The 17,411-nt window shown below is 34.9% G+C and overlaps 1 protein-coding gene and 1 long non-coding RNA gene across 11 annotated transcripts in view; one reads left to right on the top strand and one right to left on the bottom strand.

Annotated features, from left to right (window-relative positions):
* LOC106084176 (sex-lethal homolog) overlaps nt 1-17,411 on the bottom strand; it is a 116,543-nt gene that overhangs the window by 52,408 nt on the left and 46,724 nt on the right. For all 10 annotated transcript variants that reach the window (XM_013247703.2, XM_013247697.2, XM_013247694.2 and 7 more), the window contains exon 3: nt 2,234-2,279. In XM_013247703.2, the coding sequence (XP_013103157.1) occupies nt 2,234-2,279 (46 nt within the window). The remainder of the gene's footprint in view (nt 1-2,233; nt 2,280-17,411) is intronic.
* LOC106084177 (uncharacterized) overlaps nt 1-17,411 on the top strand; it is a 125,738-nt gene that overhangs the window by 105,832 nt on the left and 2,495 nt on the right. The window lies entirely within an intron of this gene.

Here is a 17,411-nt window from a genome sequence, read left to right as displayed (position 1 = left end):
GTTGGTTCATGTCTGGCATTGTGTCCCCACCTTAGTACATAGGAAATGCTTCAACGTCTCATCATCTTCTCCACATGCCCTGCACATGCTATCACTTGCCGCACCGATTTTGCATAAGTCCTGAGTCCCGTTATGGTACCAAAAGCTGTACTGACCTCCTTCTTAGTTTCTTTCAGTGATAGCCTTATCCTCTCACGATCCGGATCACCCCATAGGATTTTCGCAAGTACTAGATTTTCGAAAGTAGTCCTATGGTAGTCCTCTGGCCTTCACCGCCAAATCGTCTGCGCTTTCATTCCGGCACCCAAACGATGCGGAATGTGTCATTATCAGAGAAGGTTTTAACCTCTTTCTTACATTCCAAAATTGTTCATGATCTTATCGTCCTGGTTGTTTTTGCCCTTATGGCCATTTTACTGTCCGTTAAGATGTTCAATTTAAGGATACAATTCTGTAAAATTTCAATGTCATGCATACGATACAAGAGGCCCACTCTAATGTGTAGAAACATTCCCCAAACCATGATATTTTCACCGACATGTTTGACACTTTAAACGGTGGTACTTGCTATGGCTTTCGCCGGTTTAATTGCATGATATTTGGGCTATTTAAAATAAGTTTTAGTTATCGGACCAAAGAATATTGCGCCCTTTATTCTTTTGACCGGCTGAAAACATCATGCTTGACTATTTCAAATATATCAACCTTTGTTGAATATTCTATTTTGACAACATGGGCATACTTTTTATACCCACCACCATAGGATGGGGGTATACTAATCTAGTCATTGCGTTTGTAATACCTCGTAATATTCGTCTAAGACCCCATAAAGTATATATATTCTTGATTCTCTCGACGTTCTGAGTCGATTTAGCCATGTCCGTCTGACCGTCCGTATGTCGAATTCACGATAGAGGTCGAACGCGTAAAGATAGCCGCTTGAAATTTTGCACAGATACTTAATATCGAAGTAGGTCGTTGGGAATTGCAAATGGGCAATATCGCTTCAGATTTAGATATATCTCCCATATAAACCGATTTGACTTCTTGAGCATTTTGCATTTGCTATGTTCTATATTTATTGGGATACTTAAAACAAAGTCGGATATAAATAGTGATGAATGGGTTGACAAAATACAGACAACAAGGTTACATGATCTTCGAAATTTATCTCAATAAGCCTGAATGGAGGATTGAAGCGGCTAAATCAAATAACGAACTCATTCGGACAAAATTGGATAAGAATATTGTTCACTCTGCGATATAGAAACCAATGAAAGATCAAGTTTTATGTGAGCTACATTCTATTAGTTTACAAGCCAAAATGCTTTCAACATACAATGATTCACACAAATTGTTACAATGGACAAAGCAACTTAGACTTGATATGATCAATCAGCAGAACTGATCAATAAGGTTTGATGCGCATTCTTATGGTGGAGGAGGCCATAAACAATGTTGGAATAGCTTGTTAATATTCCGAGTTTACCATTTCTCTTGGATGCTTTTGTTTTTTGCTTGGTAAACTTGTTTCGTTTTTATTTGTGATATAAGAACAGAGATAGCACTTGAAATAATTTCAAAAAAATATATACATTGCCACCTCTAAAAAAATTTATTCGAGTCGTAAATAGGAATACTCGTTGTTGTGTCAACATTAAACTGAAAAAAACAACTCAACCAATGAAAACTAAATTTAAACTCAAAGTTCATAAACTAAAGATGAGAATTATTTGTATAATACTTTGTATTGTATAACAGTTATTATCTACTCTAACTATTTGTAGTATATTTATGTATGTGTGTGTTGTTTCTATGTCATTCTTTGGAATGTTTGCTGGGTTGTTTCGAATAATTGGTTTTTAAATTGTTTTGTATTGTGGTTTGTTTTTATTCTTCTAGGTTACAAAAGCGTGTGTGCCTCCGAATAAAGTTTTATTTTTTTTTATCAAATGAATTTATTGTTTTTTTTTAGGTTTTGGTTTTGTTTAGCTCTTTTCTTGTTTAACAAAAATTTTTCTCTTTTTTCGTAAGTCAAATTATCAAAAATGCCAAAAACAAATTTTAAATGCATTCAAAAAACTTTGAACTTGAAATTCCATTAAAAATAAATGTATATATGCATACTTATATGCTATATATGTATATATATATAGTATGTATAAAGGGAAAGGAAATAATATTTGCACAAAATAAAATTGTCAAAGTTAAAAAGGAACATTGGGAGACTTACCATGCCAGAGGGCAGTGAGTGCGACATGCGCCACATACGTTCGCCGCTGAAATTGGAAGAGAAGAGGAAACGAAAGATACTTTTTGCAAGTTAACTCTAAAGGGATTTGAAACAATGTCGCCATATGTTCGGGAAAATTGTGGCCATATTCATTTTATTCACTTTAACGAGACCCCTGAGACATGATAAAAATTACACTTTGTATATAGCCATTGTAAGATTCGTCTTTTGCCTACTTCCATGCATGACCACCACAAACATACAAAAAGAAAATCACCCCTTTAGATTCGTTGACAACTCACATCCTTGAGAATTTTTCAATGTCAAATCGTTTAGTCTTCCTTGTTACGAATTAAAAAAAAAGCATGGGGTTAATGAACCTCTGAAACCTGTGTCATGTCTTTCAATCACAACAAATAGACATTGCAAGGGGCAATACAGTCAGCTCAAGGAGATGGTAAAATGAAAAACGCACCATTATGTTTTAGAAATGTTGTCCTATCGCTGTTTAAATGCTTATTCAACGCTTTCATGCAGTAAAAAAACTTAAAAATTTTAGATTTGTGGAATATTCCGAAAAAGAACAAGCGGTTACGTAAGATGGAACCTGAGGTTATTATTGACCCATAAAATATCATCACAAAAGCGAAAAAATTTCATGTTATCTAAATGAACTGTCCAAAATTTAAAATAAATTATAATATGATAAGCTTGTAAGATTAAAACAAATTCTTGTGTGGATTTTTTATTTCCTCATGTTTCTTTTCTTCCAAAAAAGTCGAAATAATTTGACCATGACAATATAACAAGATGATAATTGTTTTTGCTTACAGAAAAAGAAATCCTCTGAGAGGAGACAACAGGGGACGCCACCGAAAGATGTTTCTGTGCATTGCATACATCGGCAACTTCGTTTTTTATTTCGTCGGCCCTATCGTTTTCAGCTTGGCAAAACGCTGAAACGCTGCGAACATTTTCGATTGCCAAATAATCTCCAGCAAATCTTCTGGATGATGATTAAGATCGCGGACGAGTTGGTCTAAAAGTCGTAGACGATGTCCCCGTCGGGAGGATTTGTGTCCTCAAGACGAATCTTCCGGAAGAGTGTTCCGAAAATTTTCCATATAAATTATCAAAAGAATCTTCCAAAATCTTAAAATCACGCATAAAATTTGCCAAAAGAATCTTCAAAGATCTTAGAATCACGCAAGAATCTTGTGAACGAGTAACAAATGAGTTATAAATTACTCTTCTATGCGAGTTGCGCATTATTCGCCTGGACGATTAACAAATAAATGACGACTGGAACGACAAATATTATCCAAGATCCAAAAATGTACATCGAGATAAGTTTGTTCATCAAAAACGAAACAAATGAAACGAACGAAAACTAAAACCCAGAAAAACTTTCGTACAACTTGCTATATTCGTCATATGTTAGGTTAGGAAAGAGTGGAGTTCCTTACAGACTCACACAGGCAATTATAAGTCTGGTAAACTCACTGATAAACCAAGCACACTACAAACTCGGCTACAGGGGTGCCTCTTCATACTAAGTACCAAACCTCATACAAACCAAAATTCTGCTTGGTGTTGTGGAAGTGGTCCTCTCAAAACAAAACATCGCAAATCATATGGGCGATTATAACGCATTGAGTTGTAAGAATCGTCGCGTAGAGTTGCTAAAACTTCCGCACACAAAATGTATTGTTCGATGATATTCTAGAGGAGTGATTTGCGGCCCATACGGAAAAAAAGTTGCATAAAAATCATCGAGAAAATTCTTTATTCAACACACGGACGGGCACTCCTTCAAAATTATCTATAGCTTTTGATAATTTTGAAGGAGCGTCCGTAAAGCAAACCTTAAAATAGGGGGTTTTATTATTTTATTTGAAATAGAAACAGAGAACCCTACGATCTGAAGCCGGACAATATACGCTTGCATGAATTATGAAAAATTTTTGCAGGAAACTAACATATGGAATCTAGGTCACCACTACAAGCTCTTTCTGTAGTCATTGTGCATCTTTTCATGGGCCATAGATTCCTCAATTCTCAATGATATTCGTATTTTTAGCCAACTAACACATTATTTTAGCTACATATGAATTGTTGGTCTCAACATTAAACTTTCTCGTCGTAATACAATCCTTGCGAAAAGAATTTTGATTTGTTTTCATAAGTGATTACTTATACCAAAGGAAAATAATCTTTAAACCAATAGTGCATAAAGCTCCCTAGCACAGTTTAATCAAAAAAAAATTTTTTTTGAGTAAAATTGTGATGGATAAGCGATTTTAAAAATATGTTTTATATGTGGAATGGAATGTGCCTAATATAGGTCAATCCGTTTCATTTTCATCATAATTTGAACGCGCATATTGCTAGGATTTCATTTAAGTAAGTTTTCCTTGCTTTCATTTACTTGTCCCAATTGATTTTTTAGACTTTTTTTCATTTTTGATCAAAATTATAGAACTGTGAATTGTGATATGTTACAATTTCTTTTCTATATGATTTTTCAAAATATTCATATAAATGAACACCAAGCGTAACCAAGAAATAAAAATGTCCGATAAAACGAACACTATGCACTAATAGGTTAAGTTAGTCTAGATTTAATACTAGAAGAGATTAAAACCCTATAGCCCACATACCTAATCTGAAGTTTCTCAGTACTACAATTAAGAACCTTCTGTACTAATTGAAATGTGGTGCTTTTAATGTTAGCCAGAGCACAGATTGGGATTGAGTCATCAGTAGTTAAGTGTTGTCTTTCCCACCAGCTAAAGCTTTCTCGTTGAGCAGACTGTGTAAGGATATGAGTTCTGCTATTAAAACACTTAAAGGTTATTGTTTCGAGTCCTCCATGGATATATGTATAATACACATATACATGTCTATACATATATATATATACATGTGTGTGAGTGTGTACTTGCAAATAAGCATTTCTCTGTTTATGTGCGTAATAATTTTACACCTAAGACCTAAAGCGTATAAAGGTGGATGCTACATTTCCACCGTAGGTGTATATATATATGCATGCAAAACAAGGAAAAAAAATCCTTTATACATATGTGTGATGTACTCTTGGTGGGCACATAAGCCCAAGTATATACGAAGAGAGTAATTGAGCGAGACAGAGATGGTTGGAGGGAGAGATGTGTAAAATAAGAGTGAAAAACGACTTTTAAAAGAGCCTCTAAGCAGAATAATAAATCCTTTGAATAAATTTGCTTAAGGATTTTCAAGCAATGCTTCAAGAAATGACAAAAAAAAAACTCAAGAAAATCAAGAAATAAAGACCTTCAAAGTTGAACGCTGTTTACCATAAATCCTAAACATGGCATTCACTTGACAAATATGAATAATTTATCAAATCGTTTAATAATTCTTCTCGTCATTGGGAGAGTGAAAAACAAAAAGGCAATAATTGTTTAAACATTGGAATTTCGACAATTAATTGGTAATGCACCCGTTTACACTAATTTCTCACTTATGTAATAACAGTTATTTGGGATTTTTAAAACGATCTGGATGGTTCAACGGTAGGAACAAGAAGGCATCTTCCTTCTTCTGTTCCTGTGGTATCACAATGGACGAGAACGTCTAAGTGAGTCTGATGGCAGACTGCCTAACCACACAGTGGAACAGAAAAGGGTATGTAACTCTTCTCAAGAAACACGTTTTGAGAGACGTTATATTTGCACCAAAAAGTTTTTTGCCAAATATCGAATACTGCCTCAAATGTTCATTAATTGTTACCAGAATTTCAGTTAATTAAATTTTAATGGGTAAAAAAAAAATGTCCTAATTAAGAAACTATTAGATTACGTAGATGGCATTTACGAAAGGGTACACTTAAAAAATAGAGCTTTTGTGATATATTTCCGACAAACAAGTCTTTTATTGGTTAAACGGCATTTTTATTGCAGCCGTATAATATTTCTCGTTACTGTTGTATGTTTGTCATAAATTTTGCAATTTTTTTTTAAAGTAAAAGTCACTTTGATTATACACAGATAACATAAAATCAATTAACAATTTTTTTTTTTTAAATTAAATCGTTTTCAATTAAAAAAATTAATTGAATCAATCATTTTTTAATTGAATATTAATTTTTTTTATTTACAGTCGTGATTGTAATTGAATCAATTAATTTTTTAATTGAATCTAAAAATTTTTTAAACCACAATGGTGATTGCAAATTTTGAAATTTTTAATTAAAAAATTTTTGGATCAACTAATTTTTTAATTGAATCTTAAAAAATTTTCGAATGTGTGCTGAAGTAAATTCAATTGTCCCCTACAATATAAAGGGAAGGAGATTTGAAAGACACATACGACTCACATTTCGACAAATCTATAGCAATATCATGGCAGCCGGTTCTACGTGCCGCATTAACCCGATGGAGTTCTCCATCGGTCAGGGCTGTCACCTCAGTGCACAACACACTGCTAAGACTTTAAAAAATGAATTAAAAATTTCAAAAATGTCCATTATTTTTTCAATTGAAAATTTGTTCAATTACTTTTTCAAATATGGTGATTGATATTATCATTTTCGTGATTGAAGAAGTTTCAATTAAAAAATTAATTGGAACAATTAATTTCGTGATTGAAGCCGATATTTTTCTGTGTAGTTAACCTTTTAGGAAATTCGATTGCGGTAAATGATGATTCTTTTGCGCTAATATTCAAAACATTACAGCAAAAGATTTAGCTCGTTGTTTATCTCTTGTGTCTCTTTAATTTGGCATAGAATGTGGGCGTATAAGGGTGCATGCCCACACACTTCTTTTTTGGTTTTTGTTTATTGAGTAATGGTCGATCTAGCAAACTCATAGATACTATTTTGTGCAATAAACCAATGGCAAATAATTGTTTGCTTTGCTTATAGCACAAGGGATAGAACTGAACGTAAAAAAAAAATGAATGGATTCGTTCGAATATGGACGGCTTAAATATTTATTGTGTTTCATAGAAACCAAACTAGACCTGAAAGTATTTGAATTGCATGTATTGAAGGTCAATGAAACTTTGTATTCGCCAAAATTCTTGCTTGATTTTTCAAAGTTTATCGCAAAAGAATTTAATGAATTATTTTTTTGCGTGTATGTTGACTTATCTGTGCCACTGTAGATATGCTATAACCAACCTTAAATCACAAGCGACCTCACGGCAACCTCCAGAAATGGAAATGCAAATATCATTCTCCATTAAGTTCAACTTTCAATAACTGAAAGCTGCTCATTTCTAGCATCATGCTAACTCTGTCCACCATGGTTAAACCTCTTGTAATTGCTATTGTTTAGAACTTTAAATTGTGGTGGAAAGCGGTCCATTTGCAATGCCAATTTAAAGCCGTTCATTATAAAAAACTCATGTGTCTGCTATTTTCAAAAAAAAAAAAAATAAATCGTTATGCTTGTTTACATCAAAAGAAATGTCACATGCAAGTAGAACAGATAGGTGAGATTACTGCTCTTGGCATTATTGTCGCACAACAAGTTCATGGATGTGAAAAAAAAATAGAAAGACTAGTTTGAGAGGGTGTTCGACAGAATATGTATAAATTTATTATTTGCTGACAGTGATGGGGGGAGGGATGTGATAGGACCTCTCCTTTACCATAAGACAGAGCGTGCTTAAAATGATGACACAATAATGTATTGTTTACGGCATGAGCGACCACAGAACTGTTTTCTTGGCCACAATATTGATGACCACCCACACCTTCTACACATTCAATTGGGGACAAAGGCTTGTAAGGTTTTTCCTGTCTTTCGCAACAAAACTCAATAATCATGGTCGTAAAGCATTGTTGACATAGGTGTTTATGTTTATGTGTCTTTAAGAGGTTATTTTCGGAAACCCTTTTTGGCTGTCGTACTACCCCTCCCTAGCAAGAGAATTGACAAATTATTGCCTATAACCTTGACTGTTTGCGACTGGAAAAGCCAGAAGGAAGTGTGGCGGCAAAGTACAAATTTGGCTTCAATTACAGGCGCCCAAAAGTAGGCACTAAGGTTTTGTTCTTCGAGGCATGCTTTAAAAACAAATCTTGCCAAAAAAATGAATGTTCGGAAATCGAATAAACGTTTTATATGGCCCATAAATAAGTGCAATAAATTCGTACTACAATGTGTAATGTTATGTGTGCATGACCTTTGGCTTATTGCAGAAAGTAAGCTAAGGTTTTGCAAGAAAGGACGAGAGCAGTTCGGCGGCCATAGCGGCGCCTACAAATATGTTTATGTTATTGACTGTCTCTTCTGAGTAAATAAGTTCAAGTTTGTGGCAAAGACATAGATTTTACTTCTTTATGATGTTCGTCTTTTGAAAGAGTTTGACTGGTTTTGAACAGAAAATCTTCTTTTGCATGCTCCTCTTAAAAACAAGCTACAAAACATTAGCAAGAAAAGTGATTTGAATATTTGATTATACCACGTAATTCTCGATTGTTTAATTACTATTGTTACATTTTGGCAAATTAATAAAACCACTATAAAGAATTCCTCTTGCAAACCACTATAAAGAATTCCTCTTTCTCTCCATTTAGTGTATTTTAATTAAACTAAAAGCATTTTTCTTACATTCGTAATACCACAGCTTGATTTGCGAAAATATTTGCGCTATTACACATCATCATCGAGATAAGCCAACGGAAACAGTCGAAACAAATCCCAGTCATTTGATAAAACACACACATACATAAATATATGCTCATAAAAATGGAAGATGAAAATTTAACTAATTGGTTCTCGCTTTTAACATATTCTTCCATATACACTAAGACAAATTGCGAATAGAAGTGAATTTTAGTTTTCAAATTATTGTTTAAAAAAAAAATGTTAAACTAAATATATCTGGCCTTGATGGCTTATCTGACTTTGGTGGTTTTTGGGTTTATCCTTTATACACTACGTCTATAACAAAGAATTCCTTTGTAGTAATCTTTATTTCTTTCTACTAATGTAAGGGTCGTAGTGAAGATTCTTGCCAGAGGCAATAGACAATATTTTTCTTAGCATGTCTGATTTCAGACTGCCACGTTAAGCTAATCTAACCCAAACTTGCTTTGCTTTACCACGTTGATAGCTAAACTATTGTGTTATTTTTAGTCGGCAGAAACAATCTTCTCAAGCATTCACATTTCTGTGTTAATACCAAAACTTTTTTACTCATAGTTGGCAGAAATAATCTGCACAAGCATTATCATATTTCTGAGTTGTCAATCCTATTTGCTGATATTTTTAAGGAGCAACCATCGTAAAGTTCCTAAAACGGATAATTCAATTAGAAATATCCAAATTTGGTTAACATTTCTGAACGCAAGAAGTTTATTCGGGTAAGAATATCGAGGGGGCCAAAAATACAAATTATTCTAAATTTTGTCATGACGCTTCTATGAGCCCATGTCCTTAAATCGGCCGATACAATCCTATCTCGATAATAGTCGACAGAGGGCTAATACAACTCACTGTTCCAAACTTTGGGTAAAAAATGCGCCTTTTATGGGCTCAAGACCCAAAAACGGGCGATCGGTCTATATTACAGCTATTTCTAAATATAGTCCGATATGGACAATATTTAGTACATTCGAATGATTTAATATAAACTTTTCTTGCAAATTCCAGCGAAATCAAGCAATAAATGCGACTTTTTTCGTCTCAAGACCCCAAATGGAACGAACGGTCTATGTGGCAGCTGTATCTAAATATGGCTCTTTCTGGACCACATTCAGTTTGTATAGCGGGAGAAGTATAGTGGAAGAAGAACAACTCACTGTTCCAAATTTCTGTGAAATCGGATAATATGATCCGTCTTGGCCCTTTCAAGAACTCAACCTAATTATGGAAAAATTATGGATCTGTGGCAAATATGAACTCAATATTTCAACTTTTAAAGGCTGTAGCGTTTTTACTACGGACAGACAGGCACACGACCATCGCACAGTGTTGTCAAATCGAAAAATCTTGAAAGTAGTTCTAGAACTTTTGAACCGATAAAGATAAACGATACATGAAACTCAACATTGTCAACGCAATTTGGGGTCCGGAGGCTGATATATGGAGTTGAAAGTTTATCTTGAAAGTTGGAAGAATTATTTCCAAGGTTATTCGATTTGGCAACACTGTGTGTCCTTGAATCATCGTGGAATTTTACGATGATCTATTATATACATACTCTATCCCTGATCGTGGGTATAAAGTTTAACTGTATCCAAGGTAGACTATAACAGGAAGCCTTTTTTCGTAAATAGCCATTGAATAAAATTTTGGAAAAAAAATTAATTTCATATAAGAATTTTTTAAGCGTTCTCTTTTGCATGCAGCAACATTTGCAGTCTAATTTAATTTTTCTTAAACTATAAATAAGAGAGCACAAATTTTGTTCTTTAAATTAATAATACAACCTATATCTAAGAAGGTTTTAAGGAATGGTGTTTTTATTCACCAGTTACCGAGATATGGTTGAAAATGAATTTTAATCACCAAGGGCCAAGAGCATCTATCTGCTTGTTTTGTAATTGTATTGGTTTGGGATGCGAGGGCGAGCTTGTATTTAGCAGACACACTATGGGCGCCTGTTCTGTTAATCGCAGCTGGAGCCATAGCAAATTTCGACTTGGTCCCACAAGCGGAAGGAAATTATTACCAAAAATGTAGACACAGAAAATCGACAAATATCGTGAGAGTGGCACACAAACCCTTCGCACAAAACAAAAGCCCAAACTATTAATAAAGGAAGCGTGGCGCGTGCACACACACACACATACACACACCAATATTTCTTTGATATGCGGATATGGCGTTAGTGTGTGCCTAAATGTGCTTCAAAAGGGAAGCATAGTTTTAGGTCGGTTTATTAAAAGCCGGCAATAGCAGAAACGGATGAATAACAGTCTTGGCAATCTTCAGCCGCCTCAGCACTAAGTTAAAGTAAAAATGTATGCGTAGCAGGAGCGAAAAGCAGCAAATCAAGATGAATACAAATCACTTTCATACACTCGCATCGCATTTGGGTTTTAGTGGCTCGGAATTTGCCAAAACCCAGCCCCCTTCAAAAAAAAAAAAAATTAAGCCGAATTTCAACTTAGGCCGGATGGAGAAATAGCGGCGCCTTTTATGACGATGATACGATTACAAAGTTTATTGACTTCTTATTCCCTGTTCCTCAAAAGCGTCAATGGAGCAGCATTTCCTTAATTCGTTTAGCTCTTTCCTGTTTACTGTGTGTGTGTTTGTTTTGGTTATGTTTTCTCTTTATTTTCCTATTCGATGATAGTGTTTACCCGGCAAAGGATGTGTTAATTCTAAAGGATTCTAAAGCATGACCTTAATCCGATTTCATTTCCCCTGCTCAAGCGCTTGTTAAGATTTCCTAAACATTTCTCCATTTTTCTCTAGAGTTACTTATGTGCTGCACACTACTCTGTTTTTGGATTTTCATGATAAGAAGTTCTCTGCGGAATTTACTTTCATTGCTTAAGGCTTAAATGAAATATGACATTCCTGTTGCTAAGGTCGCAAAATCTAGTAAATGCTCATTTTAGCACGAAATTGTGAATATTTGAAAAGAGAAAAAAAATGTGTACACATTTTGATTATGTTAACCTACATAAGTCTTAAGACACCCATTTAAATGTGCAGCAAGTTCTTAATAAGGCCATAGACTGATTTTGATATTTAGCTTCTGCCTTGTTTTCGATGCATTACATATTAACCCATTAACGCCGGGTCTTGCGTCCCATGTCCGATATTTATGAAATTTCATATTTCATTTCACGAAGGTTTTTACAACTTTTTTTTAATACAAATAATGCAATTTTAAAACATATCCCGTTTAAGAGTGGGATACCTCGAGGTAGGATATTTCTGGGACAGCTCTATTTTTGATCGTTTTTCTACCGATTCGTCATTAACCCATTAATTAAAGCCTAGTACTAAGTTCATTTACATGAAAATTGCCGACTGATTGATCGTATATGTCGCATTCTTTTGGACGACCTAACACAAAAAAAATCTACGACTCACAACAAAACAGCTACATTAAAACAGAGTTGCTTATGACCCAGTGCGTGAAAAACTAATTACATTTGAAGTGAAACTCATATTGACGCAGCGACATGTCGCTGCTACTTTGCTCATACAACTCATTTAAAGTACGTTTTAACAGCTGTTCGGGCGAAAAGTCGAACTTTGTGCTAGGCAGAAATTGGAAAAAATAATAATTATTTGATCGAATGTATAACAAATGTTTTTGCCACGAAGGTGAAAACTCTTTCAACGCGATTGATAAGTTAAACGTCATGTGTCAATAGGCAGTCCTTTGTAAAGATTCACATTTGAACACTCACTATTATCGTCGGAATAACACATGTCAAGCTTTGCCATCATTCCAACTCAGGCAAACCAAAAACACCGATATATGATAATTGTTTTTCTTGCCACATAGAACTTGCACTCATTCTTGGATATGTAAGATACGAAAGGGTTTTTCGTAACGCCTCACTACTCAATAATACAAAAGGCATAACGAAGCTAAATAGAGAGGATGTGTCTTGTTCTCCTGTCGCTCCGTCCATCTATCTGTTTGTCGCCTTGTATCATTGTCTATCATAGGTTCTATTCTGGTTTTTGTTGTTTGTCTCAGCCCTCTCACTTGGAGAAGAAAAGGTAATGAATTGAAATGTGAACGAAACCGAGACCAAAACGAATCAAACCCAATGAACAAAACATTCTATTTACCTATGATACAACAATGCGCTCCTCCTTGCTGGCTATCAATGTCAAACAATCATAAACATTCTCAAGCAAATGGAAAACTTTTCTGATGCCATGGAATTGAAGAGCGACAGCATGCAGCAATGGATGAATGAATGTGCATGTGCACATTTGGATAAGGTAATTCAAGGTGAAACGAAGCGGAACGGGCATGACAACTTTCGAAAGTGTGCCAGGAAAGAGCCACCTAACAACTGGAAGGGCACATACATACAACTGCATATCATCATAGTGGCTGTGGGTTTGATGCTACCGCTGCTGCTGTTGAAATCTTTTGCTACCAAATGAAATGACAGTAAATTCAAGATAAATGTTACACAAACGTGACAATAGAGAATTGACCTTAAAACTGAAATCAACAGGAAAGTAAATTCTCCATAGTATTTCCAAAATGACCAGCCGGGTATACCAATGTCGTCAGGATGAATAACATCCGACAAGTTTATTTTGGAGATATGGCACTTTAAAGCATTTGGAAAAGACAGAGGGAGGTGGGAAAAATTGGCCAAAATGGAGAAGAATAATGCTGGTTTTGTAACATCTTAAAACTTTTTAAAGAAAATTAGCATTGCATAAAATCGTGGGCTAAAAACGAAAAATTTGATTCAGTTTAGCTAAAGATATCAATTAAGAGAAGAAAGAAAGAGAATAATCTAGGCTTGGGTGAGAGTCTTTTTCTAACACAAACGTTAATGGCATTCAAAACTTCTTTCCAGAAGTTTTTTTTTTTTTTTTCAATTTTAATTTAACTACTATTGTTTGGTTTAAAATAAAACGTATCGAACCAGGACCATTGCTATGTATGGCTTTCAAACATGTACGTCAGTAGTTGCAGTTTACAAATTCCATATAAGAGTAGATGGGTAGGTCACTTCCGAAACATAAAGTGGATAGGCCCCATGAACATGATTAAAGATGTCAAATCTGCCGATTAAAAATGTCATCAAATAGGGAAACCGTAAACAAAGAATGAATGTAAAAAGAGATCAAATTAAAATCCTAAATGCCAAGTATTACCAAAAATTAAAAAAAAAAAAATTTATGTCGGCTGATCGCTTGGCTTCACCTCATTCGGTGAGTACTGTATAGGTGATAAGAAGGGTATAACCTTAAGTACCTCGTTTTGGGATCTTTGAAGTAATTTTAAGTTTACACTCTTCCTATAGGCATAAATCATTGCCATATAGGTGAATTGGGTTGAATTATATATTAGTTTAGTTTTGACATAAAATGTATTCTTGAATTTATGCCAAATTCCAATGGCCGATGCAACTTTCTTTTTTAAATCATCTATATGTAAATTCCACGTCAAATTATTTTACAAATGTGTTCCTAAATTCAGTCGGATACCGGGTGGTATGCTGGGGACCGAAGGTATTACGGATAATCGATTTTTCCGGATAATGGAATTATATTTGTTTACAATTTTTACAAATATTTTTAAAAACATTTGTCTTGGTCTGAAATGCCACAGCAGCCAGGACTTCCCAAGAAGTCCAACAAATGTTGTATTGCTTCTTTTAAAGATATGTTTGGGCGAATAATATCATCGCCATCAGTTTAATCTGTATCTGTGGCATATGTCGTATCTATAATTCCACCATAGGACGAAACAGCAAATTATTACACCTGAGCTATCTTTCCATATCTTTCTGAAACAGATTTTTCGATGATGACATTTAAATCATCATATTGCCGATCCGTCAGTTGGATTTAATTAATTTTATGTCTGGATGTGTCGGACGTTTTCTATTAGCAGAAGGATTATACGATCATCTTTCAGATCAATTTTCTTAAAATGATCTCTTGTTCGGGAGCAACATTTTTGTAAAATCTTTTTAAAAATTGTTGTTGAGTTACCTAAGCTTTTTTTATTGGCTTTATAAATAAGGGTAATTCTGTTAAAACTCATTAAAGATCTTGGCCGAGATCTTGTTCCTAAAACTAAAGTCTTGCACTTGAGAGTAACAGCAGCATTAGCACACAATAATGTAGTTAGTCTCTGCTTTGCCCATCTTTGGCTGCTTCAACATGGCATACTAAACTGTTATATTGCAAACACTTCCGAAATAGGACAAATCCATTATAAATTTGTCCTAATGCTTAGTTTTTCCCTTGAAATAACTTATTAAAATTTTCTACAAACATTATGACAACTACAAAGTCAGCTGGCGTTTTCTCTTTTCAGCCTAATATTTGTAAATTTGAGTTCTCTTTTTAAACTTTTGCAATCAACCGTTGGATTATTCACATTTTGAACTTATCTTCAATTTAAAGCGGAATACTTTAGCCCTTTTCTTTATCAATGACCCTGTTATCGAAGGTCCTTCAATCGTTCTCGATGACCATTCTTGAATTTCTAAGTCCACTTCTGCGTTTTCCAAGACTTTTAGGTTTTAATAGGTCACCTACCTAAAGGGTCACTTTCTGCACAAAAAAAATGCATATAATGGTAGTGTGCTTATACTTCCGTATAATGGAGGTTATTACGTTTAATCGAAGCAATGAAAAAAATACATTAATATCTTGTCTATCCCTGATAATGGAGGTTCCCGGATAACCGCTTCAGGATAATCGAGGTCCGACTGTACTGTAACGAGTGACATTTAAAAAATTGTACATCACTTATCGCAACATTAAAAGTTGTGAGATTTTGCGGACTGCGTTATTGGTCGAAAATTGCATGCTGAAGACGATTATGTTCGTTCTAAAAATAGAAAATTGTATTTGTTTACCTTTAGCAGCGCACACAATATACAAGTGAAAGCCGACTGGTAATCATGAGTACCAATGTTCAAACCCCGCAGGCGACAAATGTAAAGGCAATGGAACCTTTAACAGCCGGTCATGTGAATCCATTCATACCTTTGAGTCGACCATAATGATCGGATGGACGAATATGTGTTACGTTGGTGCAAGACGAAGATGCCCTTACCACTCAACGAAACACGTTCGCCAGTGGTGTGATAAGTTCGACTCAAAGTCGCGAAGATATCAATATCATTTTATTTAAAAAGATTTTCCAAACTAATCGACCAAAATATAATTTTTTTTTTTAAATTCAATTATATTTCTAAAAAATATAAAAATATCATTAATTTCATGTTATGAATTTTGTAAATAAAAAAAATGTCGGAAATTTTTTTATGAGATGTAAAATTCATAATTTTGTATGCCTAGAAATACAATAAACAAGTCCCTTAAATAAAATATTCGCAAATTCGTTTTCAACAAGCCCACCTTATAAAGAATAATGAACTACAATTACGGAAAAAAATTACAAGGTAAAAAGAACTACTCGAGCAACATAAAGCATGGGGAGCTATGGAGAATGACCCTACCAACGTCCTTTGCTCGCCAACGACGATGACGGCAATTGCGCGCCAAGTCAAACAACGGAAGCGGAAGCAAATGTATAATGGCCGTTTCTTTCTGTGTGCATTACGCTTTGGTGAAATACAACAAAAGACGTTGCAGAATGAGATAAAAAAAGAGGCATGTTAAACAAGTTTAAACATTACACAGACAGACCGACAGACAATCGTAAAATTGCTGAAATGTCGATGGCGATGGCAACGTCCACATCCTCCCCACATCTACATTTACAAAATAATAACTAAATGAAAACCAGGCAACGGCTGAATTTTGTTCAAATCATATTTTTTCCCTTTGGTTCTTTGTACACGACAAACATAGATTTAGGGGGGCGAAGAGAGGGGTAGGCGGCGAGAAAGCAAAACAGCTGGTGTGGGTGTTGGTGTCGCTGTTGCTGCCTCTGTGTATTACTATTGCTCTATTCTGTGTCGTATGCTGTCCTTCTTTTGGCTTTTTGTGTTGTTGTTCGCTCCCTCTCTTGTTCTTCTACTGTTTCCTTTCATCCGACTGGAGGTGCACGAATGGTTATTGTGAGTGTGTCAAGGCCTTGACACAATTCCGAGATCACAAGTCGAACCCAAATTGCAAAAGCGTAACGTATTCGCCAAATGCACTCGGATACCACCGCAAAAGCGACTCTCCCCTTCTTGTGATGTCCCACACTTTCTCTCTGACACACACACAAGAACACTTATCCAAGGAAGAAAAAGGTGAATGTAACAGATACAGCTACAGCTATTTAAATTTAAGTATGCATAACGTTTTCTTTTTTTCAGTCGGTATGCAAATATGAACTTTTTCAGGCAAAAGCAGCGAGATACACATTTACTCACACCAGAGCCTTGCCAACAAACAGTTCGTTTGGGCTAAGAGATTGTGTGAGTGAGTCAGTGTTTTGTAAAAAAAAGCGCATTAGTGTGTGTCCACATTTGCATTTTGCTCTGAATGCACACGTATCCATGTATGTTTGCATGTGTGGCGCTTGTGAGAGCGAGAGTGGTAAATTT

Source organism: Stomoxys calcitrans, chromosome 4 (genome assembly GCF_963082655.1).
Source record: "Stomoxys calcitrans chromosome 4, idStoCalc2.1, whole genome shotgun sequence".
In the NCBI taxonomy this organism is placed as follows: Eukaryota; Metazoa; Arthropoda; class Insecta; order Diptera; family Muscidae; genus Stomoxys; species Stomoxys calcitrans.
Note: the sequence above shows the minus strand (reverse complement) of the source record. Positions and strands in the feature narration are given on the sequence as shown.